The sequence below is a fragment of the Larus michahellis genome, chromosome 2 (assembly GCF_964199755.1).
Source record: "Larus michahellis chromosome 2, bLarMic1.1, whole genome shotgun sequence".
Lineage (NCBI taxonomy): Eukaryota > Metazoa > Chordata > Aves > Charadriiformes > Laridae > Larus > Larus michahellis.
In genome coordinates, this window is record NC_133897.1 from 35,604,782 (window position 1) to 35,629,236 (window position 24,455).

General features: G+C 41.4%; 1 protein-coding gene across 1 annotated transcript in view; it reads right to left on the reverse strand.

Moving 5' to 3' along the window:
• The window catches only part of RAPGEF5 (Rap guanine nucleotide exchange factor 5), a 163,945-nt gene that overhangs the window by 30,889 nt on the left and 108,601 nt on the right, over window positions 1–24,455 (reverse strand). Inside the window, exons 12-16 of the mRNA XM_074574833.1 lie at window positions 6,822–6,900; window positions 4,622–4,766; window positions 2,660–2,757; window positions 1,983–2,013; window positions 957–1,035 (exon numbers count right to left, since the gene is read on the reverse strand). Of these exons, the coding sequence (XP_074430934.1) occupies window positions 957–1,035; window positions 1,983–2,013; window positions 2,660–2,757; window positions 4,622–4,766; window positions 6,822–6,900 (432 nt within the window). The remainder of the gene's footprint in view (window positions 1–956; window positions 1,036–1,982; window positions 2,014–2,659; window positions 2,758–4,621; window positions 4,767–6,821; window positions 6,901–24,455) is intronic.

Sequence of the window (24,455 nt, forward strand, 5' to 3'; positions counted from 1 at the left end):
TCTGTCCCCTCTCTGGTGACAGCACACTTCCCCCCCATTCACCCATGAACCATGTCTGACTTTTTAAGAAGAATGAGTGTGGGGGTTCTCATCCAGAAACGACATTTTTAGAAGCAGCCTTGATAACGTAAGCCTCAAATAAACTTGCATTTGAAGCACGGAAAGAGGATATCTATGAGCAGCATGTATTGTGTGGAAAGATTTGGCATTGAAGGAGCTCAGTTTTTATTCTGTCACAAATGAGCGCTAAAAATATCCTGACTTCAAGTAAACTTCCGGACATTTGTTCCCAGTGAGAACTGAAGATATACCATCCTAGGGTGAGACTTCCAGGTAGGAGGTCCTTCTGCCTGTTCTCTGTACCCGGCTTTATCCTCCTCCCTGGCTCCTTCCTTGTACGGGCATTGCAGGAGGGCAACAGCCTCACCGTGTTGTTGCATTAGTAGTGAGGAAGGGAAATTGCATTTTGAAATGCTTGACATTAAAGCGAAGTGGCACCTTGCACTCCACATGGAGACGTTTTCAAGGAGAGAAGGAATCAAGGCGAGTTCCCAGAGGTAGCAGATCCTGGCCCATTTCATGTAACAGGCTCATTCATTCACCTTTTGCAACCAAGATCTAGGTCAAGAGACCGAGAGCATGAAATGGAGCAGGAATAATGCCTGGTGGATGGGCTGCCAGCATTCCTGGGAGGCACACAGCTCTGCCACAGGGCTGCTGCAGGAACCCGACAGGGTCAAAAAGCCTTTGAGATGTCATGTCACTGTTGAACCCCTGCAGAGTAGGAGGTGGGAAGTTAACCTTACACAGTCAAATCTTCCTCCTTTTGTGGTCCTAAGGTCCTGTTCAGAAGCCGCATGTCAGTTAAAAAAAAAAAAAAATTACACTACGGGCAGCCCTTGAGAAACAATTTCGCAGTTTTGGAGTTTTTCCTCCACTCTTTCAATCATACTTACTTTCTTCTGTTTCATTCATGGTTCCTCTGTGCTGCAGCCAGTTCTCCTTTAGACTGAATTGGTGGAAAAAGGTTTTATTCTGTGAGGGAGTGTGGGAGGAAAAAAAAAAAAAAAAAAAGAAAAAAGAGACAACAGTGACTCTCTGCATCCTTGTTCTTTACAAAGCAGTAATTCACACAACACCGCATTCAGCCCGGACATCTGGCCAAAAAGGTTCCTGTATAGGAAATCCACCCACCCCTTCTTGGATCAGTGAACTGGGAGTTGCCTTACTAAATAATGGCCAAGGTGGGGATTTTGGAGGAAGCAGGACATGCCTAGGCTAAGCAGCCTGGATGATTCAAGGTTCTCTGTAGCCACGTTCATAGCCCATATCTTACACTCTTATTCTTATATACATTTCCTATGTACCAATCAGCCTATTTAGCAATTTCACTGCAATCTCATGCTCTGCCTTCCACATTTCTGCAGTAACATTTTAAGCTTATTACACACTTCAGCTTCAGCCCCATAAATTTGACGAGCACAGCAATTCACCTCCGTGCAGCCTGTACGCCAGCTTTCCCTGGCTGCGTCTTCTCCCTCCAGATAAATAGACGGATTCATGTTCCTCTCTTTCTTTCTCTGTCCCTGTCACAACAAATCCCCCCCTTTGCTCTGCCTACTTGACATCCGTAGTCAATGCCTGTGCTCGGCCTGGTTTGCCCAGGTTGCTACATCTCTCCAGCCCGGTGGGGACACGCTCCCGGGCCTCTCCTGAATTCTGACATCTCAGAGCCTCTTGTTAAGATGCTAATACTGTCACAGCCACTGCAGGTTAGCTCACACAGATGACAACGAGGAAAAAAAAAAAAAAAAATTCCTTAAGCAACGTTGCAGGTCTAACCTCACTGATGTATCCTGTCATGTTTTTGGCCACCAGTCACTTTCAATTGGGAAGCCAAGAAAAGAAAGTAAAGCGGGCAGAAGGAAAGAAAGTGAGATGGGAAGTTATCTAGCAACCAGCAACAATTAGGTCTGCCTTACCTTTCGGTGAGGTGAATATTCATCTACAGTGCTGAAACAAAAAGGAAAATCCAAATTATTCGTTCCATCCAAAGATTAGGAAAAGGAAGTTTCCGTCACTGGCACAAAGGATGTAGTGAAAAGCAATGCTGCCAGCCCATGAGCTGCCGGAGAACACAGACACAGCTTGGGTCCCCAGTGTAAGCTAGTCAGGGCCACCCTCAGGGACACAGCTCTTTCCACTTCCCAGGGGCCAAACCACAGAAAAAAACTCCCATTTGTTGGAGTACAAATACCATAATTATTAGTAAAATAGTAACCCTGAGATGACTATCGCAAAAGAGATTTACTTCTCAGTAGTGCAGATTGCAGAGAGAGAATGAGAATGAAGGTACCACCTGAAGTCACAGACTGCAGCTTCCAAGGGAAATTTTGCCAGCTTTTCCACAAAGCATCACTCTACTTGCAAGTCATTGCAACCAAAATTGATGGGAGTGACTGCTGAACCACACACACCACCCAACAAACATCAGAGAAGGCTGAATAATCCAGCTTTAGCTTAAAGACGAGATGATTTGTAAAAATGAATACAGTACTTGTATCACTCATCACCTTAATGAATTACAGCAAGATGACAACAAAAATAAATTACAGTCTAAATAAAAGGAGACTTGATCACAAATATAATCAATACTTACTGACGACGATGCATCCCAAGTATCTTCTGAAATTCTTTCAGGTCCTTCTCAAGAATGGGATATTCATACACATCATCTAACACATTCCTGTATATCGTCTACAAAATAAAACGGTATCTGCAAAGATCTGACAACGCAAACATAAACCTAAAGCATCCCATTAGCGGTCTAAATCAGTTCAGGCACTAGCTTACTAAAACAAATTTCATCATTGTATTTCTGCAAGACCCATAAGGAGAGAATGTTCCTGTTTAAATTTCCAGACTGGTCAATATCCAGCTTGCCTTTGGAGAAACACTCTCTGTGTCACCACCAAGCGAGAGGGCAAAATGTTGACACTCATTTGTCTACAAACCGGAAGATTTAAAACAACACTTGTGGCCGTTACACAAAATCTGGGTTTGGTCAGAAGAACACATTCTGAAGCATGAGAACACACCACACCATCATCACTTACCCAAAATGATAACAACCAGGTTCATTTGATTAAGACTTTTAAAATGGAGAATGTTCTCCTTCACTTTTCCTCACGTTTGCATGCTTTTTAAATTGAGTTGATGTCTCTCACAAACAAATAACAACATACTCCTAGTTGTAAACCAATAAATAAATAAATCAACCCTACTTCTTATTTTTGGGGGAGGCATTGTGTGAATATCATCAATCAGGAACCTCAGTTAAATGTAAAAGACGCTACCTCGGATAAGAGGTAAATAAGCTGAATTAGTTCTCATGATTGAAATTCTAGGAACTATTTTCTCTATACCTTTTCAGAATCTGCACGTAGATCCTTCTCTTTCCCTTTCAAGAAAATGAGGACCATACGTATGAGCTGAGTCATCAGGTTTGCTTTCGCCCAATTAACACTCCTACATTCATAAATTTCAGCGTGAATGATTCTGGCCTACAATCCTATATATCGTTTTTGCACATATAATTCAGCCACCATTAACATTGCTGCTGCTTAATGTTGCGCAGAAGCCTCAAGCAAAGAAACTGCGTGACAATGCACAGTCACACCCCTCCGTGGCCAGAAAGACAAGCCCTGCATCAAGACAGGTGCAATGCAATGGAACCTAACTGACGGCTGGAACAATGCCCCCTTTCCAGGACAGCACTATACTTCTGGGACCAAACAGCACAAATCCTGAGGTCTCTGCTTTCACATGCAGTGTGTCCTACTCCAAAACCAAAGCAAACAAACAAAAAAAGGAAGGGAAGCTCAAGACTTTCTTCAAATTAAGTCCAATGTTTCACCTCTTTATCTTGAGCGAATGACTGAAGACAGCAAAAAGACTCTTAAGAAGATCTCTAGTTGCAGACAAAGAGTTTCCTCCAAAAACTTTCCTGCAAAGTCTCCTAAAATACTTTCATCTTTCAACGAGCAGGGAAAAAAATGAAATAAAATCAAGAACCATATGGATCTCAGGTCAGCGACAACATGGGTATTTGCAAATTTTCAAGAGAATTATAAAAGCTTCCGGAACTCATTCAGAAAGACTAGAAGATCCTCACTTATAAGTAAGGACATAATTTTATTTATTATAAATACATGAAGCTGTGCTGCTCTCTGTGTGCACCTGACAAACACTGTGGAATAGCATTTCACTCCTCAGTCAAAGTAGCATCTCTTACAAGGACCACAAAACTCTCTCTTCATTTGCGATCCTCTGCGTACTGACTGTGGACCCTGTTCTGGCAGAGATGACCACTGTGTTCAAGGAACCTCCACATCTTTGTAGTTTTCTTACTTTCCTAAATTTTCCCATTTTCTAGTTTCATATCTGAAAGTAATGTTTTTGACATTGAATGTACTGACATTACAGACTTTCTCTCCAATCTGACTATCTCTAAGGCATTCAAGGAAGAAACATTTTATATTATAGATTTTGTTGTTGGGGCTTTTTAGACATAGCATGATAATTGCACAGTGCTGAAACGTGTCAGAAAGTGTTGCAATACCTTTAAAAATTGTTTTAAATGCTCATCTTCGTGTAACCAGTCTTTGTAGAGAGAAGTCCACTGAGACACCAAATGCAAGACTTTTCGTTTCCTACAGGACACATCAGAATCATCTTCTTTCCCTTGGTGATTCTTGACACAATAGGTACAGCAGGTTAAGGAACAAATACTAAGGTCTCACTTAAACCTAAAAATTAAGTGATGGAAAAGACTTTGCAATCATCTCGGTTGCTAATGAAAGATGTTTTCACTACATTGCTCAGCTTTACATGCTTTATCCCATCTGGAGCTTTAGGAGGTTCATCAACATTTTGGAACGAAATGCTCGGTAATAGAAATGTCAGTTCATCTCCTGTGCCAACAGGATTTTTTTTTTTTTCCTTTACAGATTAGAGAGGTGAGTCTATAACAGTAAAATCAATTCAAAATGAATTATACAATGTCGAGTCATATCTTTTCTGCCGAACTGTGAACGAACCTTTGTCCTGCACACTGATGTCAACATGAATGTCTGGAGGAAGGAGGACAATGCATCATTAACAACAACAAAAAACCCAGGCAGAGGAAGTCAGTTTCTTTTTCCCTGCACAAATTACACTATCTGCAGAAATAACACTATTAAAATAAAAAAAAAAGGAAGGTGAAAGAATCTATTTCCACCATTGTTCTCTATTCACAAAGCAGAAACACCAAATGACAGAAGATATACAACTTTGTACATTGTTCCTGTCCCTTCACTGTTCTTTCTTTGATTAGGTGAAAGATGACGTTTTCACCACAAAAGGTAAGGAGGAAAAAAAAAAAGAAAGAAAAAAAAAAAAGAAAAACAAGTTCATTTTATAGCTACAAGTTCATTCAAACAATAACCCACAGATTATGGAAGTAATTGGAAATACAAGAAATAAATTCTTTTACCTCAAAATCAGTTAAGACTTATACACTATTACATGATAAAAGGAGCAGAGATTGTAAAATACTTATTTTTTTTTCTCGTCACATATTCTGAAATGTATTACACAGATACAGGTACTTAAGAATTAATGTATAGGTCTGGATAGGTCTTAACCCCATTTTAAATGTTATTTCATAACAGTTAGAAAGTTTTATGTAACTTTAAACCAAACCAGCAGACAGAAAATTGCTTGGCTGCTATGAGTTAGGTGTCTTTTGGGTACAGGCTTATTCAGAGGCAGCTTTAGCTTTGTACATTCAACTTCAGAGCAGGAATTTTCTGTTTATTGATTTCTCAGCTATGGAAACGCTAAATGTTTTAATATCTCTCTCTCTCTACTTACAGGCACATGCCAACTAGGGGAACTCGTATCTAAATTTGGATGTAATGTTTCCAGTTTGATCTCTTCCTCCACAACCTATTTGACTTAAGAAAACAATAAAACCTGAACTTTGGGAAGCTACAGATTCAAATTGAATTCCAAGTATCACAAAACTTTATGAAAATTGGACTGAAGAGACCCTGAAAGATCAGCTAAACTAGTCCATCCAAGTCCACCCTAACTAGTCCACCCTGAGAGGCTCACATATACCCTATGCTATCCTTGAATATATTTTCTAGTTTCTTCTTCTTAATATTCTCCAATATCAAAGATTCTACTGTCTCACTTTTCCACTCCAGTGTTTCTTTTCATATTGTAGTGTCTAACATGAAACTGGTTTACAGCAATTTAATCTCACTGCCTCTTGTCCCATTCGGAATTGGTATGGGAATAGATTCTTCCCTTCCTCTTTTACCTAAAGGTAGGAAGGCTAAGCCCTGACTTCCTTATCCTGTGAAGGCTGTCTCATTTATAGATTCCCTTTTGTCAGTAGAACAATCCCAATTCTTTCAATACTTCTTTGCAGGTCTTTTTTTTCTAGAAATCTGATAATTCCCATTGCTCTCTTCTGAAGTTTCTCCTACTTATTCATGCATTTCATAGGGTGTGATGCCAAAACCCCAGGTGCAGTCCACCTTCTAAGCATGCCATAATAAATATTTGACAATTGTTCTCTTTTCTCACCGTTTTTACATGCAACATCAAAATAAACACGCGGAGTTGTATTTCAATTATACCAATATGCAAAGAGCAAAATTAATTATCCCAGGCATGCAATTTACTACTTTTGATACAAGGCTTGACAATATATAAACCTAAGTGTAAGTGTGTGACCTCTGTTAATACAACGCTTAATAAAAGGATATTGCCTCAGAAGTGCCTGGCACAAGTCATCAGTCGTCATGAAGACTGTGTACGTGAGAAGGAAGTCATCCAGTAGAGTTTCTGCAGAGGAAGATAAAAAAGCCCAAGGTACAATTTATTAGCAAGAGGAGGAAGAGAATATCTACTCCTCTTAGTGTGCGTGGTAGGAATAGGACCCCCTCCCCCCAAAAAAAAGATCCAAAGCATACAGAATACATCAAACTAAGTTTCAAACAATACATTGCCACTGCAGAGATCAGATCCTTTATTTAACGAGCACATCCTCAGCTCTCAAAGAACCAACTAGCACAAATATGCATAAAATAAGCCACAGTTCAGGAATCAGTAAGAAAGAGTCCTTATCATGAACACCACCATCCTGGTTGCCTCTGCTGCCTGCAAAGCAGCCTTCCTACCAGATAAGATGTTCTGGAAATTCAGAAGCAAAGCTCTTAGCAATAGGAGAGAGAAAACTGTGATTGCCATGTACCATGATTAACATCTACGCACAGCAGTTGAGAATCATGAAATACATCTACTCAGATCTTTAGCTGGTTGGTCTTGTGGGCATCATTGTAAGCACTGAGATGTTTTCTCTAAGGTTTATTTAATTACATTACTGAAGTTTTTTTCTGCCTCTGATGTTCCCCCACCCCCCCAACCTGGTTTCTATCATACAAAAATGGGCTGAAGGTACTTGCTGACAGACCATCTCTACCCACTGCAGTTGTAGCACCTCAGGTTGTCAAGAAGAATGGCACTGCCAGTTCAGATCTCAATGTAACTTTCTCATTCCTCATTCCCAAGACACACTAGTTTTAGGATTTTTCCAAACCTTTACACAGCAGGGAGGCTGAAAGGACTGGGTTTGCTCTAGGATGAGAGGGCTCAGGGCTAATCTTGTGGTGGTCTTCAACAACACAATGGCAGAGTAGAGATAAGACTAAGTCAGACTTTTCCTGGAGGAGTGCAGCAAAATGACAAGGGGCAACCATCAGAGTTTGCAACAAGGGAAAATTTGTCTAGATACTTTAAGGGACTTTAGTTTTGTTTTTTCCTCCTGCAAGGAGGGTCAATCACTGGGACAGGCCTCCAAGACAGACCCTACAATCTTCAACATCAGGTATATTCAGGGCTTGCTTGGGCAAAGCCCTGAGCATCCTGTTCTTACTAGACCTGCTTTGAACAGGGATTGGACCAGACGCCTTCACAGATCACTTCCAACTGAAATTATTCTATAATTCTTAAATAACTTTGCTTCAAATTTTAGTAAATTACTCATATATGATGTGTGATCTAGGAATTAATTTGTATTTGGTTCACAAATAACAACAACTTTAGTTTTCTGCAAACAGACGAGAATTATATTGGTATTTTTAACCCCAAAATAAAAGTGTTTGTGTTTGGCTTTTTGGTTTTCTTTTTTCTTTCCAAAATGGTAAGGTTTTCCTCAAGTTTTGAGGAGTTTCTGCTCACCATATTTCCTTGAATTCTGGCAAATAGATTGTGTTCCCTTTAACAAGAGAACAGGTTTGCATCACCTGCTTTATCAGATAAGAACAGGAACACAGACAGAGGCTAAACAATAACAGAAGTAATTCTGGTTATACTGCAGAGCAAAAAATACTTCACCAGCATAACTAGTTGTTGCTAGTTAGTACCAAATATCCACTTGTGATTGAAGTGGCGGATTTACAACTGCAAAGACTAAGGGCTGAACCATACCTCACATGACAAAGGCAAGGCTGAGCCCTGATTTCCTTATCCCGATTTTCTCACTATTTGTCCGTGATCTGTTCCAGTCCAAGCTGGTGCTTGTGTATGAGTGTGCACCTGAGAGCATCCCAGCAGCTTTTCACACCAAGGCTGCAATTTCACAATAATTTAGACCAATTTCAGTTACAGCTGCTTTGCACTTCCTTGTCAGTGAATTATTGACCCCATAGCTGGGGTGCAGGACGGCAATAAGAATTCATCCATCTATCATTCAAAGCCAGATAGCATGTGGATATCACATGGAAGGATAGCTAATGACATCCCACCCTCTGAGCATGGGATTCAAAATACCTCCATTGTCTTTAAAAAAAAAATAAATCTAGCTAGATCAATGCATTTAACACAGCTTGTCTAGAAAAAGTCCTGATCTGAAGACGCAGAGCTAAAAACCCCCCGCATTCAGAAACAAAACAATTAAATTCTTTATATTTCACCAACGTTGTTAAAAATGGTGGAAAGTATTATCTCCGTATAAAAAGAATATTTTGTCTCAGTAAATGAAAAGACATTGTGAACAGCTTGTTCACCCTCTGAAAGGTCATCTATTCATTCTGTTGCACATCTTTTGGATGATACAATGCAGCTATTAAAGTTGGAGGTTTCACAAACATTTATTTGGAAACTGTTGTTCTTGAAGTCAACAACCACATTTTAGTTCTTGACCAAACTATGTAACTGTGTATCAAAGACACACTGAACAACAGATTATTTCCACAACTTTCTACTGTGTATAGGTGATATTTGAGTTTCAGGAATACGTAACCACGGACACTTGCTGAAGCAAAACAGGAATGCTTATCAATGAACTTCTACAATTGTTCAAAATGGTGTGACTTTATCACACTAATTGCTGTTAAAAAAACAATTTAAAAGTTTTCCAGATGTCTACCTTCAATTATTCAAGCACCCAAAGTGCTGGAGCGGGAAGAAAGATTGGTTTGTGATGATTTGAGTTTTTTGCTTTTTTGCCTGAACTTTTTGCAAGAAATATGCTACAGATATTACTAATGCAATTCTCTCAAAAAAAAAAAAATACTGAAGGGAAGATTAAAATTGTATGTTTGTTCATATAGCTTACAACTGGTTTTAAGTTCTCTGTCCATCTCCCTCTCTCTGCATGCTCAATCACACATCTATCTATTCACAGCCTTCGGCTTCTAACAACCTTATCAAAACAAGGTGTATCACTCAGCCAATTTAGTCATGCATATGTATACATAGTGATTTCTTTTTTCTTCTAAATGCAGAGGAAATGCTAAGAAGAAGAAGAGTTCACAAATTGTGATTCCAGTAGCTTGCATATAGGCTAGATCTCTTCAAATTGCCTCTGAACTTGTTTAGAAATTTAAACCCTTGAGGAATGTTTTGAACAAAAAAAGTCTGGATCCTACATGTGGTCCATTAATAGCATCATTCATCTGTTAAATTACTTTAACAAGTAAGCAATGAAAGTGCTTTTGATAGATTAAGTATCTATTACTAGACATAACCTAAAGACTCTACAATAATATTCGTATTTTTAAATGCCTGCACTAGCCTGCAGGTATTTCCCTGAACTCCTACTGTTCACTGCAACTATCTTCTGTATTTTCTTCCTAAATGCACTGTAATTTAAAATCATTCCAGAATGCTTTTTCATGCCACAGCAAGGACACAAAACCTGAGGGTGTACTGACTCTTCAAAAATAATTTGTTCAAAACAAACAATTGCAGGCTCCTCAGATACTTCTGGACATTAATACATGTCCACAAATAATGAGTTGCTGGTCTGAAACTGCAAACAGAGAGAAAGGCTAAGCATGAGAGAATTTGTTCACAGCAAACATTTCATTCTGTGTTACTGGCAGCCACTAAGCAGTAAATTTGAATGAGGAAGGGCTCTGAGTGTACAAGTTGGGCTGATAATTATGAACAGAAGTCTTTCTGGCATTTTTCTGTTTAGTCACAGTTGATTTAAGAGTTAAAAAAAAAAAGGCAATTCCAGTGAAGTCATTAATTATTTACAGTGCACCATAGTCCCACTCAGAATGGCAGTGAAATGCACTCCTCTGCTTCCAATTTTTACTCTGTGTCCCAGTTTCTGCATAAATTTGTGACCATCATCCCCATTATTCCCACAGAAAAAGTTTTTCTAGTATTTGTAGCAAACAGGGAGAACAAAATGCACAGCAATAGTCGGAAAAGAAAAACTCCCTTTGGAAGGGAAGTCCTTGAGCAAAAGCCTGTGATGCTATGCTATTTTTTTTTAATTTCTCTTCTTCATGAATTTTTTATTTAACCATTTTCTTCTAGCCATCAATCTAATTTTTCTTTGTTCCTCACAGTTTTCCTTTATTTGGCTAAGCAATTATTACAAAGTATGCAGTTAGCTTGCAGCCATGGAATATTTAATTTCAAAGACAATTTCAAGCATTTTAAAGCTTCATTAAGACATGCAACAGAACCAGCACAAGTTCAATGGGCTCCTGTTCTTGTAGCTCTCTGCGGGCAGCCTTAGGCAGCAATCTCACCACACTGAATGCGTGTTTGAGTATCATAGGCATAAAAATAATGAAAAAGCAGGCACTGTGCTTGTTTGTTATTAAATAATCAATTCGCACCAGCTTCTCCTAAGATAGTTTCTCACAGGCTGTGTGCCCCTCTCTTTCCCCAGGCAGCGCAGACACCAACTTCGCTGGGAGCAGATGGTACCGCTCTTCCCATCTTTCTGTGATAAAGTCCTTCTGCAAGATACAGTCAGGGTGGCTGAGGGATGGCAAGTGCAGTATATAGACATGGGATGTTCTGACACACTGAATTACTCAGGGAACGTTTGCTTTCAGCAAGGACCCGGCAATATGTCTACAAGAGAAGCTGCAATGGTATTGCACATATAAGGTGATGACACCCAATGGCAACTGGAAGATCTCCAGAGGTCCCTTCCAACCCTATGATTCTATGAAGGGCCATCTTGAGTCCCAAAGGCAATAAATGGTATATATTTGGATAAACAACACATCATATATTCCACTATACTTTAAAAATCAGAGAGTTCCCTGCTGCTTTCCATGTGCCCACTTACCTCTCTAACCAGATCAGACCCTTTCCTTCCAAGAGGGCAACTCTTCAAATATTAAGTCAATGTGAGGGCATGTTTTTAAATGCCAGGAGGGCAGAATGGGTAGCTCACATGGGTTTACACACCAAATCTGATTTTTCACTGGTTTCTTTTCTCCCTTCTTTACCCTCTTCTCTAGGCAGGGTATCAATTACTAAGCCTCAGGACAGAAATAAATATAGGTCTGTAGCCAGAAATCGTCCGTGACGCATATTTAACAGGTCAGGACAGCCAGTACACTTCACGGTGTTGTCACGTCTAACACCTGTAAGCTCTTCTTAAACTTGTGCATTTTCTTAAACTGCCACAGTGGTACAAGGCATCAGTGGAGCACTCTCACATTAATAGCTTGTTACATAGACCGAAAAGAGACTTAATCTAAATGCTATGCTATTTTGCCTTTGTCAAATGGAGGAAAAGTTAAGTTCTTTTTATCAAATTATTTGAGGACAGTTTTTAAAAAGCAAATATTTCAGTTTAGCTATCACATAGAATGAGTAAAGAACGGGAAGTGGGGGAATATTCCAGTGTTACGGACAGATACACCTCCCTAACTACCCACTAGAAATTTGTACGTCCACTCGCTGGTTATTAGTGTACGTGTGCACCAACCAGTGTCTTTAGACCACCACAGCTAAAGCAATACTGCATACTCATTTACACTACAAACATGTTCAATGGCTCAAACTGTATGCAGAATATACCTATTGCGCTATTGCTAATATTAGACACCCTGTCCAGCTAAGCCAGATATAATTATTCCTAATGCCAGCACCAAATCATTAATCCCTTTATACCCACAAGAAGAGATAACTTGAAGACAAATTCCAGTTTGTCCTGGTTTCCTGATCACCCTGTTACATCCTGAATAGTTTTTCTTTTGCTGTTTCTCAACAGCTACCAACAACAATAACAAAAAACTGGCGAAAAATAGGCCAAACAAGTCCTCCCACTTGCAGTGACAAACTGTGATTGCCGAGCCGACAATCACATATTTCATATCGGACTTTACAGAGCAAGTTTCCACATCCTATTCTACACGTTCTATAGCGTTTCTATTCTATACACTCATCCTATACACTCTATAGCATTTCTGCTTCCATCTTCTTTCCTTTTCATTACATGCTTATTTAAATATTAAGAAAAAATAAAGCTATGCAAAACAAGAAGGACAACAGGATTTTAAATATACAATGCATAAATCCTTTTTCTTATAATTACATGGCTTATAAAAGGTAACTTCCTCTATAGAGAGGAATATAAACACGTAGACTCCACATTCCTTTATCTGCAGATTGTTTATGTCACTACTGTCAGTTGGGGAAGGGTACTAATAGTGAAATCTTAAACTGCAAAGAAAAATAACTCCTCTGGGGTTTTTTTAGGAAAACTCATCACCATTCTGAACCCAAATGTCTCCACTTTGCACTGTACAAATCCATTGTGAATGGCTGTGCAAGAATTACAGAAAGATTTAAGGGTTTTTCAGACTTGTATTCCACACTAAATCGGATTATAAGAAAATATAGATAAAGTACTGGAATGCAAGTCTTTTTCCACTTTATGCAAAGTAGCTATTCAGCTTTCTCCAAGGATTTGCTGGAGGAGGCCAAACCTGTAGGGAGACTGAAAAAAAAAAAAAAAAAAAAAAAGGGGGAAAAAAGAAAGATTGCCTGAATGAACAAGCCACTGGAATTCATGGTTAACTCGTAGGCTAAAACTACTCCTACGGCAATTCTGTAGTGTCAGTTTGGCAACCCTTAACCCTTATTCATGCTATACAGCAGTTGTGGTTTTCGCTATGACTACGAGAGACTTAAACTGAGTAAAAGGATGAAAACTCATGTACTGAATTAAAAATATCACTCTCTGAACTCTCTGCGTTCCAAGCCGAGGAAATCGCTCAATGTCCTTACAGCTCAATTTATCTTTCAGAAACATACCAAATAGAAGATCATAAGATCTTCTTCGTCGTGAAGCATGTTAGAACCGGACTATAGTCTATTGGTGGGCAGGGTATAAGAACTCCAGCAGCATGAAATGTGGATGGGGATTACACACACATTTTTCAAACATCAATGTAAGCGCCGAGTTTTGTGTGGTAATGAGACCTCTTTGAAATTTTGGGGGGGATTTTTTGAGAAAGACAAAGACAGAGAGAGAAATAAATGCATTTTAGACAACATACACCGAATTCTAAAAGTCTTTAGCTATGCCATTTCCCATTCGTGATTACGGCAAAGACGATGGGATGACCATATGTTCAGATCCTGGCATCCCCTTATGTTAATACACTTACCAGTATTAGCCAGAATTCCCAACTTAAAAATCACGAACAACTTCAAAATTTGCTCTCATTTACACTCACTGTATCATCTCTACCTTGCAGGACCGGCCACTTCTCTAACATTTAGTGAGGCTCATCCTCCAGAGTATATTTGGGGAAAAAAACCCACACAACCAACAGAATCCTTTGGGGATTTTATCTCCCTGTGTATGACTGAAAAGCTGGGCTCAGTAACGCTAATGGCACCTTATGACTTCAAAGCAGATACTGAAAATAACTTTTTTAAAATAAATTATTCACTGATGGGGTTAGCAATACCACAACTGCTGAGAAATAGCTAAAACTTGCATTTCTCACAACCACCAGGAAAAGCAGCCCTATGAGATGGGGTTACAGCTGGGCAAACAGACAGATGAGCTCCCTGCGCCTGAGTAAAATGGATGCTGATTACTTACTACTCTTTAGGGAATAGACATTTTTTGCTATTTTAAATATTCACTCACTGAGTTCAAATTAAACTAAATGAGGGCTACGGCAGAGCATTTTCAAGTTTTTTCAGCCTCTCAGTGCAGAAAGCTCTTAAGCTTGATAAATTCTTGTCACCCCTCTTGCTCCTTTCTGTAAAATGAGAAAAATTATAATCACACCTCAAGGCAGACACTGCTACATGTAGATTTTTTTGCATGTTTTGGCTCACGTAATACTATGCAATGCTCTGAAAGCTTTCAGCAATGCAAATGCACGTCCGGCCAGTGGTGGCTGTAATCAGAAAATTGCTTGTCCTGCAGAAACGGAAAAACGATTTGAGGGCAACTCTTTTCAAAGATCGGAGTTTCTCAATAATCTGTAATTCCACCGCAATTTACCAAAAATGTCAGGATGTCTCCGACTACGAACAGAAAATGCAAACTGCTATCATTACTATCTGACCTAGCAAGATATTGCTCATGTCTGGGGGGATGCTGAGTGGTTTCAGATCTCCCCTGCATTCAGCAGATGGCAACGGCGCCCAGGACCTTGCAGGATTAGCCCTTAATCCAAAATCAAATCCTCTAAAAATGCTATGCCACCATGGACACAGCATGAAGCAAAAAATGAAAATTACGTTGAGGAAGAAAGGTCAATGGAAAAAAGAACATCGATATATAATTTGCTGCTAATGTATTAAAACAATTATAGCAGTTATGTCGTCTAACCACCGAAGCACCGAGAAATCAATGCACAAAGGAATAAAGAGCAAGCCATTTATTTCTAGCATTAGGTTAGAAAAAGAAAATACACAAGGGCAAAATTTTTAACCTGTACAAGCAGAAGTTTTATTAGAGGACAAAAATCAGAACGAGGAATGATTCCTAAGGTCATCTCCCAGAGATTTCTGGCAGTATTTTAACATCTGCAGAATGAATCAAACACATTCTCTCTGGTAAGGTCAAAGATCCTCCTAAAGTTGCATTCCAGTTGCTGCTATCACATGTATTGGAGCAGTTTCATATTTTGTTTGAGGGACAAAAAGCCCTGAAACCACAGGCAGAGAGCAAATGTCAAACTTGTCTAGCTTTAACGAGGCGCTAATTTTTCCACATAGAAACCTGAAGCTCTTTATTTTTTCCCCCAGGTAGGAGGGAGCCCTGGTGATTAATGTGCAGCTATAATGGTCAGGCTTACTTGAAATTATTGGGCAAATCCACTACACCGTAGCCATTTCTAAGTATTAGAAATATTGCCTATAGCAGTCACCCTAAGACACTGCTACTTTTTGTTAAAAAAAGCCCTTGCCCACTGCAAATAAAACACTCAAGCTTTCCATGCAGTTAAACTTCACTCGACAGCAAACTGAGGTATTTTAACGCACATGTGAAGTCCTCACACAAGCCTCCCCGCAGAAGGCAGACACTCCTTGTTCTCCAAAGTACTTTAGGAGAAAAACCCATCCTCCCTTTCCATCGATTGTTTAAAATAAGCCAGCCAGGCCAGGGTTGCCTGGAGCAGCAGGATGGAAGATAAAAGATTTAATGGTTCCCTTTCATCCTTCTGCCCGGGATCCAGCTGCCTTAAGGGGCAGAGGAGATGAGCAGGACGCCCTCACAGAGATGTCCTCCAGCAACAGACAGCAGAGCACATGAAGGGGCTGCATCGCCTGTCCCCCCCGCCACTGCGAGCCTAGTCCTACCAAGTGGGTGCTATGAGGTGCTCGTGGCTGCTCGAGGCTTTTCCCAGATCCACCAGCTCGGCACACGTTTGAGTCTAAAGGGAACTCTAAAATTAGACTAGACACTCAACTTTCAGAAAGTTAATATAAAGGAAGATGTACTTAATTCTTCATTCTTTTCATCTTTGCTGTCCAATGCTACTCCTATGGCACTGAAGAAGAACCAAGTTTCAAGTTCAGCATGTTCTTCTCTTGGCTGAATTGGAAAATCTACTCCTAGGAAACAGTAACATCTAGATCTAATATTATATATAAATATAAAAACATCACCACATCTTCAAAAGAAGACTGCGAGTACTTTATTTTGGGTCTTCAACTTGATACTTTAAAAGAGCCTACTTTCCAGTGACACTCCTAAGAACAGGAACACAAATTTTCTATTTATAACCCCAAAATAACATACATATATATAAAAATATATATATATAAAATCTTCACTGGCAGTATTTTCAAATATATACTAAGTTAAGACTATTAGCCTGAAAAGTTTTAACTTCAGTACCTAATGGCAGGCTCCAATATCCACTATATTTGGACAATATCCAGTCCAGCAGATTACGACGACTACAGTATAGCGACCAGAATACACTCCATACTGGTACATAATACGGATAAAGGACAGCTCAAACTACACGTGGCAATGCCACATCTAAAGCTCTGTAGGGCAGGTGCAATGCCTAGACTCCAGTGTGCGGTGTTATCCCCATCACCTGCTGCTGACTGCTTTCCGTCCCAACCAGAGGGATAGGTCCCTTTAGGGAACAGAAATGTACAGATCCGCACTGTGTGTTTTTAAAAAGTGTTTACCAAGAAGCTTTGATCTATTATTTTCCCCCTACAAAGCACCAAGGGGAAATTTCTTTGTGCTTCGGCCCAGGGAAGGAGATATAAGAAGAATCTTGTTTGCCCCTGGGAGGCGAATTATCATAAGTATGCTAAGCAGTGCAAGCTCCCCAACATGTGGCACTGGAGCATGTGCAGCAAACATCACAGCATCTCTTCAGGGAAGCCTAGCAGGACAAAGCCTCCACTGGCACAATGCTCCTGGCTTCCGTAGGTTCAGCAGAACTGCCTACAAAGCGAATGATGGCATTTTCATCTGAGGAAAAAAGGCTGGATTTGGTCCAAATCTATGCAAAAGATGGCAATAACATCCACTAGACTAACGCACTGACTCCTTCCAGCACGTGAATCAGCAGTGCACTGGGGTCAAGTGGTGGGACAGTTTTGGCGTATGGGGTCGGGCAGACTAGGTTAGGGTCCAGCAGCTGTGGTCCACTGTCATGTCACCTCAAGAGCGGGGACTCACTTGCCAACACCTTTTGACATTGGGAGATAAAAGGCCCAGCAAAAGTGCTGCATGGCTGCGATGTGTTACAGGCTCTGCTGGGAGGGGGGGCGAGGAGGAGGAGGGAATACTGGAGGGAATCTTGCAAACGCCACAGGAGACAGCCATTAGCATACTGCAATCTCACTGCAGTGCTGAAGGATGCCTCTTCCAGCATTTTGCCCCAGGGTACACAATAGTTCAGGCTGATGGGCACAGACTGCTCTGATGATACCTCTGAAATAACTTAAGCAATATCTAAACACCTACAACGCACAGCGGAGACCTCCTTGTACTGGGAGGCAGGTGGCAGGAGGGACACGTGGCACCCAAAAAAAACCCCTAAAACCAAAGAGGGCCATACTTACAACTTGCATTTCTCACACCTGCCTTCCTCCCTGCTCCCTGGGCAGCGAAGCGCAGCTTCACAGCATAAAACCAGAAAAACGAGCATCAGAGCACTCATAAGGCAGCTGCATTTTGCCTCCCCATGTGGTGAACGGGTTCCAAAAAAACCTGATGAGTTTCATAATGGCGATGTTAAAACACAACGTTACATTAATTGTAGACTTATTTACATGATATATGCCCTTAAATTACGAACCTGGAATTGTACTTGCTATACTGAGACACCCAAATCCTTCCAATGACAGGCTAACGTGTAATTAAAGACAGCTTTTCTCCTTATTATTACATCTTAATGGAAGACAGCAATCAAAAAAATGCCTTGTGCCTAGTCTGTGTCTGTATTAAGAACATCTAACAACTTCAAACTATCGGGTTTGTCAGTACAACCCCGCACTGACAGCAGAATGAAAGAAATGACAAAGGCTCTTGCTTGCACGGCTTAAAGATCATACAGGGGTAAGACACGAGGAACAGACAATATCTGGAGTTCAGCTGCTTGTGAGTATTAAAATACCTGCACAGGCATAATTCCCTGTGGCAGCAGAACCGTGCTCTTGTGCAAGGACATTTGGCTGCTTGCAATAGACAGTAGTTCAACGTTACACTTTTGAGAAAGAACGCCTTTATTTTGATAATTTTCAAACTATTTTCATTCATCGGAGAGCTCAGCATTAGCTCCTTGATTCAGCTGTACCATAATTACTCAGAGATTTTATTTGATGGCCTTGCTTATTTCAGTTAAACAAAGCAGGAATATTAAGCAATTACTGGATGAAAGCCCAGTGGGGTAATTTTATAAAGGCGTATATTCACTTTTGCCATTATTTCAGATTTTTAGTGCTATTTATTGATTTAGTCACATAAAATACAGCCAGAATACAAGTGTCGGATAGGTATAACTTTGGACTGGTATAGCCCAGCTTTCTTCTTTTGTATTTTTCTTTTCCAAGTCGTATGAGATAGCGTATCTTTCATGCACAAACTGGAAAGCATCTAATCAAGAGATACATTCTGTACCTTGTAGAAATTGTTTGTTCAGTTTTTACCCCTTCATCAACACTGCCAGCTGCTCCTTGGACTTCCACAGGGCACAGAGGAATCTCCTTGGCCAAGATGTAAACCATACCTTTCTGCAAAAGCATACATGAACCCGACGCAGTGCTCCGGATAAAGGTAAAAATTGTGAACTGCAGTAACAGGATACTGTAATAAACTAGGCCTCTTGGCTCAGCTGCTCCATAACCATGTTCCACCACTACACATAACAACATCTGGCCCTGACCAGTGCCTGATGCCATCTTTCATTTCTATAGCTCTTTTTGGCCGCAAGTCCCAGCACGTTTTTTATAAAGCCTGCTTTATTTTTCCAGTTTACAGAGAAAGGGAGGCAGACACGAGCTCAGCGGAGGTGAGAGGGACCTGCCAAAGTTGAGAGTACTAACCCAGTGTCCTCACTCCCCTTCTGCTCATCGCTCCACGGTCCCATGTAGATGATACTGGTGCATTTGACCTCCTGCCAGTGAGGCCAAATCCACCAAATGTGAGACTCAGATGGTGATCCCACTGCAAATCACCTTTCCCTACCGCATTTCCCAACCTTTTTCAAATCAAATAGGCTAACAGTACTTCCCTTCAGCATTTATTTTTCTTTCTTGTTCCCTAAAGGGAAAAGGCTTTTGCGGCTGAAACTGTCTGTCCAACTGTCTGTCAGCCTTGCTCTCCCTTACCCCTCTAGCTTTTGACTCTGTTGACAAATTTCAACCGGATTCGAGACAGGGCATCAAGTTTTTAAAGACACTATGTTCCTCTAAGTAATGAGAGTAAGCGCATCTGCAGAAGCAAGAGAGAGCCAAATTACTGTTCCACTGAAGTAAGGGCTGCCATGTAAGCACAGCCATGTTTGTAGACATAAAATAACTCAGCTAGAAGAGACGAAGGGATTGTGCCTCAAGCTACTGCTAGGAGGACTGTGGTTTTTTTGATTAAAAGATAGAATCTCAAACACCTGGACTACTAGCATCACTGAGATAGCCTCCTTATTTAAAATTCTGCGAACTGCGTCCATAGCCAGTTTCTCTAACAAGGCTTCCTATTGCTGCTGTTCCCATCCCTCTGCTGCACCGGGTTGCTGGGTCTTCTCTTAGTGGACCCTGTAAATTCCCAGGGCAGAGCACTGTCTCTTACTTTGTGTTTGCATAGCACCAGTCACAGACACTGTGGCTTCTGAATGCCTGTATATATGTAAAATGATAACTCATTGTCTTCCCGCATTTGTTTCTGCAAATAAGGGGTTTTTTTCATTAATTTGTTATTCAGTTTGTCATTAAGGCAAATTATAAAAACCCATTTGTAATTATTTTTCTTTTCTTACTAAGCACCAGCATCCTTTCTATATCATCCGTGGCTAGTCTATGGAAAATCATCAATTACATGATGACAGTCTCCTTAAACAGACTGCAATCACTTGTCCACGGCTGCAGCCCGGCAGACAGTTCTGATGGGTGTAACACTACCTATAGCTTCTTTCAGGTTACCAAATAGTGAGCATGTATTTATTGTTACTAAAGAGTGCCTGCCAGAGAAGGTAGCAAGGCTTCCTCTTAAGGGAAGACTCGGAGGATTACATACAACTCTTCAGCTAGCTAAATACTTCCTACATAAGAACATATATTTAAAAGCAATTTTCCAAATCAGTTTTTAGAAACACATCACCGATTACAGTAAATATACAGGAGCTAGAATCAATTCCATTAGGAGCTGCTGTTTTAAAGACATGGCTGTCCACATCCCAGAAGGACAATGAAGTATAATATGCAAGCTCATTTAATCACTGTATCCAATTACAAGGAGGAATAAATCATCACACACATGCCTATGTCTGAATTTTAAAAAGTAAATAAATCATGAATAGTCAAGCCAAACGTTGTGAATCTCTAGATTCACAGATTTGCAGGGGAAGTGGTGCATTCACTTCTCATTGGAAACGAGAGTATCCAGAAACTATTAACATCTAATTATTTGAAGATAAATATAAAAGCTGCCTCTTTTTTTTGTTCAGTTTGGAACCTGATCATACAGAACTGCCATTCTTTGCAGTAGGGAACACAAATCCTGACAAACATTGACCTCAACTAAGCTTGTATATTGTTTAATGACAGACTTTCCTGGTCTCTCTGCCCTGATCCATACCCAAGACTCCCCTAAGTCACAGGGGTTCAGAAGAGGAGCTGGGCCTTCTGCTAATGCTACAAATTACAGCACTTTGGGCAAGTGCAACTTGCTTTGGGCAAGTTTACCCTTTGCTGTAAACACCCTCATCCCAGACCTACATGACCGTACCCTCTAGGAGGATCTGAATTCTCTCCATTTGTCAAGAAAACCCAATACAGCAGTTTCCTGCAAAGCTGATGGCATTTTTGTGTTCTTCAGATGCTTTTAGAAAATTGTTATTAAAGATTTATCCTTCTTTGTAATCAAGAATATAGTTGTAACTTCCCAAATTGCATCTTACTAACCTTGATTCGCTGAACAAATTTCCTGTCCTTTAAGCCAAGCTGTTAAATCAAATGGCCTAAGCATGTCAAAACCCTCACCCAAGTATGAAGATCAGATTCTCATTAATACTAACAGAATCTGTATGCACACATCAAAGAAAAAAACTGTTCAAAATATTTACATAAGCTCCATAAGCAACCCCTAAGATGTGCCAAAGCTTTTGCCTAGAGAGGTGGGCCATCACACTGGAGACTAACAAAATTTGCCTCAACCCAGCAACACCACACTGGGATAGACCTCAGGAAAACACTTTCTTGCTGCTTTGCAATGGAAGAGAAACATTTGGGAGAGTACTGAAGGTCTGGAGAACATATGGGAGAAGCCCAGCTTCAGTTGGCAGAGACCCTCCTCTGCCTACAGGTTTAGACTTACCTTGCCCAACGGGCCCAGGGCTCCTGCCTGAGGACCCACATCCCAAAATCTCCATGCGTGTGCTTTGGGGCTTCTGCCCACAGGAAGGCTCAGGGGGCCAACGGACAGGGGGGTGCCATGGTGGCAATGGCTCCCCAGGGTCTCACACTGTCCTGGGGAAGGGCTCCCTGCCCACCGATCAGCCCTGCTGGGCCGAGCACACAGCCCCGGCATTGACACCATCTTCAAAGCGTTTGCAAGCTGCATGTGGTCCAAGAGCCCTGCACTGCTGTCACAAGGAGAGCAAGAAGGGAGCAGACAGCGTCCCTTTGCTTCCCAGGCCCTGCTGGGGGGACACTCTTTCTCTGGGTCGGGAGAGAGAGGACAGCCAGGAGCCCCCAGCGCGGCCAGGGCTGCCTCCTCACAGCCAGGCTGGGCTGGAGCGGGCCAGAAGTCTGCATCTGTTTGCCCATCCTCAGCTGCCCCGCTTTGTTCGTCCCCATGCAGGTGAAGGTGGAGGTGAGGAGGCGTTTCACCTGCCGGCATGCAGGGCAGGTGCGTGTGTGTGTGCGTGTGTGATGAATTTCTCAATCATCCAGTTGTTGCCTCCCTGCCGCTGCTTGCTGGCATGCACTGGGATGGCAATTTTCCAGCCATCCATTACAGAGTCATCTCCACAGACAGCAATGCAACTGTACGAGGAGAAGCCGTAGTCACCTTCATAGGCTAAATGTTTGCATTTGCCCCTTATTGGTGGTTTCTGTGGTTTGGGGCATGCAAAACATTGCTCGCTGCTGCTTTAAGAATTTGAATTAAACCCCCTTGACAACAGGGATCTGACAAATGCTATTTGTTTGTGGCTGTTTTTCACTGTTGTTTGTTTGCTTGCTGCTTCCAGCTTGTGGCTGTGCATCCCCTGTGATGTACTAACAGTAACAACAAACAAAATCCCACAGACAAGGCTCCTGTCGGGGCGAGGAATGAAACCCAACAAGGGCTTCATTATTGTGTTGATGCCGGGGCCCTCAAATAACGACTGGGAAAGAACAAAACCAGTATCTCGCTTTCTGTTTTGAGCTGCAGTGGTTCCGAGAGAGACGCCAACCAGCCCTAAATCCTAAGAAATAGGGGTGAAAGAGGGTTAAAGAAAGGCTGTGTGGGGAATTGGTAGAGCCTTGTGGGCAGGAGGAGGAGGAGGAGGGATAATGGCAGGAGGGGGATGCAGGGGCAGGAGAGAAATTGAAAAGCAAGAGAAGGTGAGGTATAAAGGCCTCTAGCCGTCCTGGGTCAGACAGCATGAGTTCTCCATGATTACATCCCTGATTTCTGGCAATTTATCAAAACTCAAGTTCAAGCAAAGGAATAAAATCACAATTCATCCCAAATGTTGTCACAAGAAAGCCTAAGTTTTTTTTATTATTAGCTTCCATCAAAATTAGATCCATCAATGCTGCCACTTTATTTACATTGATCTATTTTCCCCGTCCTCCCACCGCCCAAGTTTTTTGCCCTTGGTGTCCTTGAAAACAAGCCGCTACATTTTCACTTCAGAGAGAGAGTACTGATTTGGTTTCGGAAAGATCTCACAAGCGTTTCTGAACTGAGACTAAGTCATCTCATGATCTCAGCCTGGCTCGGGAGACGGCGATGTGAGCTGCTGCCACGGCTACAACTCACATCGGCATTTTTCACCTTGTCTAAAAGATGGGACAAGCAATTTACTTTATTGCAGTAACTGATGCTATTCCAAAAAGCTCTTTCTGTCAGAGCCAGCTACAGTCAGTGAGAGTAACTGACATCTCACGAGAAACCTTTGGCTGTCAAAGTGCTGTAATTCCACTCCTATTTCAATCTGTGAAAGGATCAAAATTGACTTTAAAAAAAAAAGAAAAAAGGCAGGATTGTCTCCGATGCCAACAACATAGACTCTCCTAAAAGGTGCTATATACCCCAACTGACACCAAACTGGATCAAGCCTTTCCTTCTAAAAAAGCGACAGCAATTTAAAGCCTGCATTATGAGCTTACCAATTGCAGTCAATGCACAAAGCTTCTGAATTTATGCCAAGTGCATTCTGCTCCATTATCTCCCTTCCAGACAGGCCCCTCCGCTCTCACAAAAGTATTCCTACTAAAAGCATCTATTTCTGCATCCAACAGCCCATCTTCTGACTTGCCCACTAAAATCAAAACCTACCAAGATAACACAGACCACAGCAGAATCCCCTGCCAGCCTCACCCAGCACACAGCAAATCTGGACGTCGGTAGCTGCAGCCACAGCTGCTCGTTCCCCTCTTTTTTCCTTGGACACGATAGAAAAGGCAGCAGCCAGCGTTAGGGCAAGGCGAGAGCCAAACTCCGCTGCACTGGATAACTCGGAGTGTGCTGGCACCAGTTTGCCGCTGCCACAGACGGGTTTCTCAAGCAAGTGTGTTTATTCCACACAGCAAGCAGAGGCGTTGGGCGCTGTAATGCAGCTCAGGGTTGGCAGCTGTTAAGGGAGGTCTTAAGAGCCCGCAGAAAACCTCATCAGGCACTACGCGTAGGGGCAAAAAGCAGAAATCTGTTGCAAATTAATGGCTCACAAAGAAGTCTCAGGTTGTGGCTTTTTGCTCTTCGTTTCCCT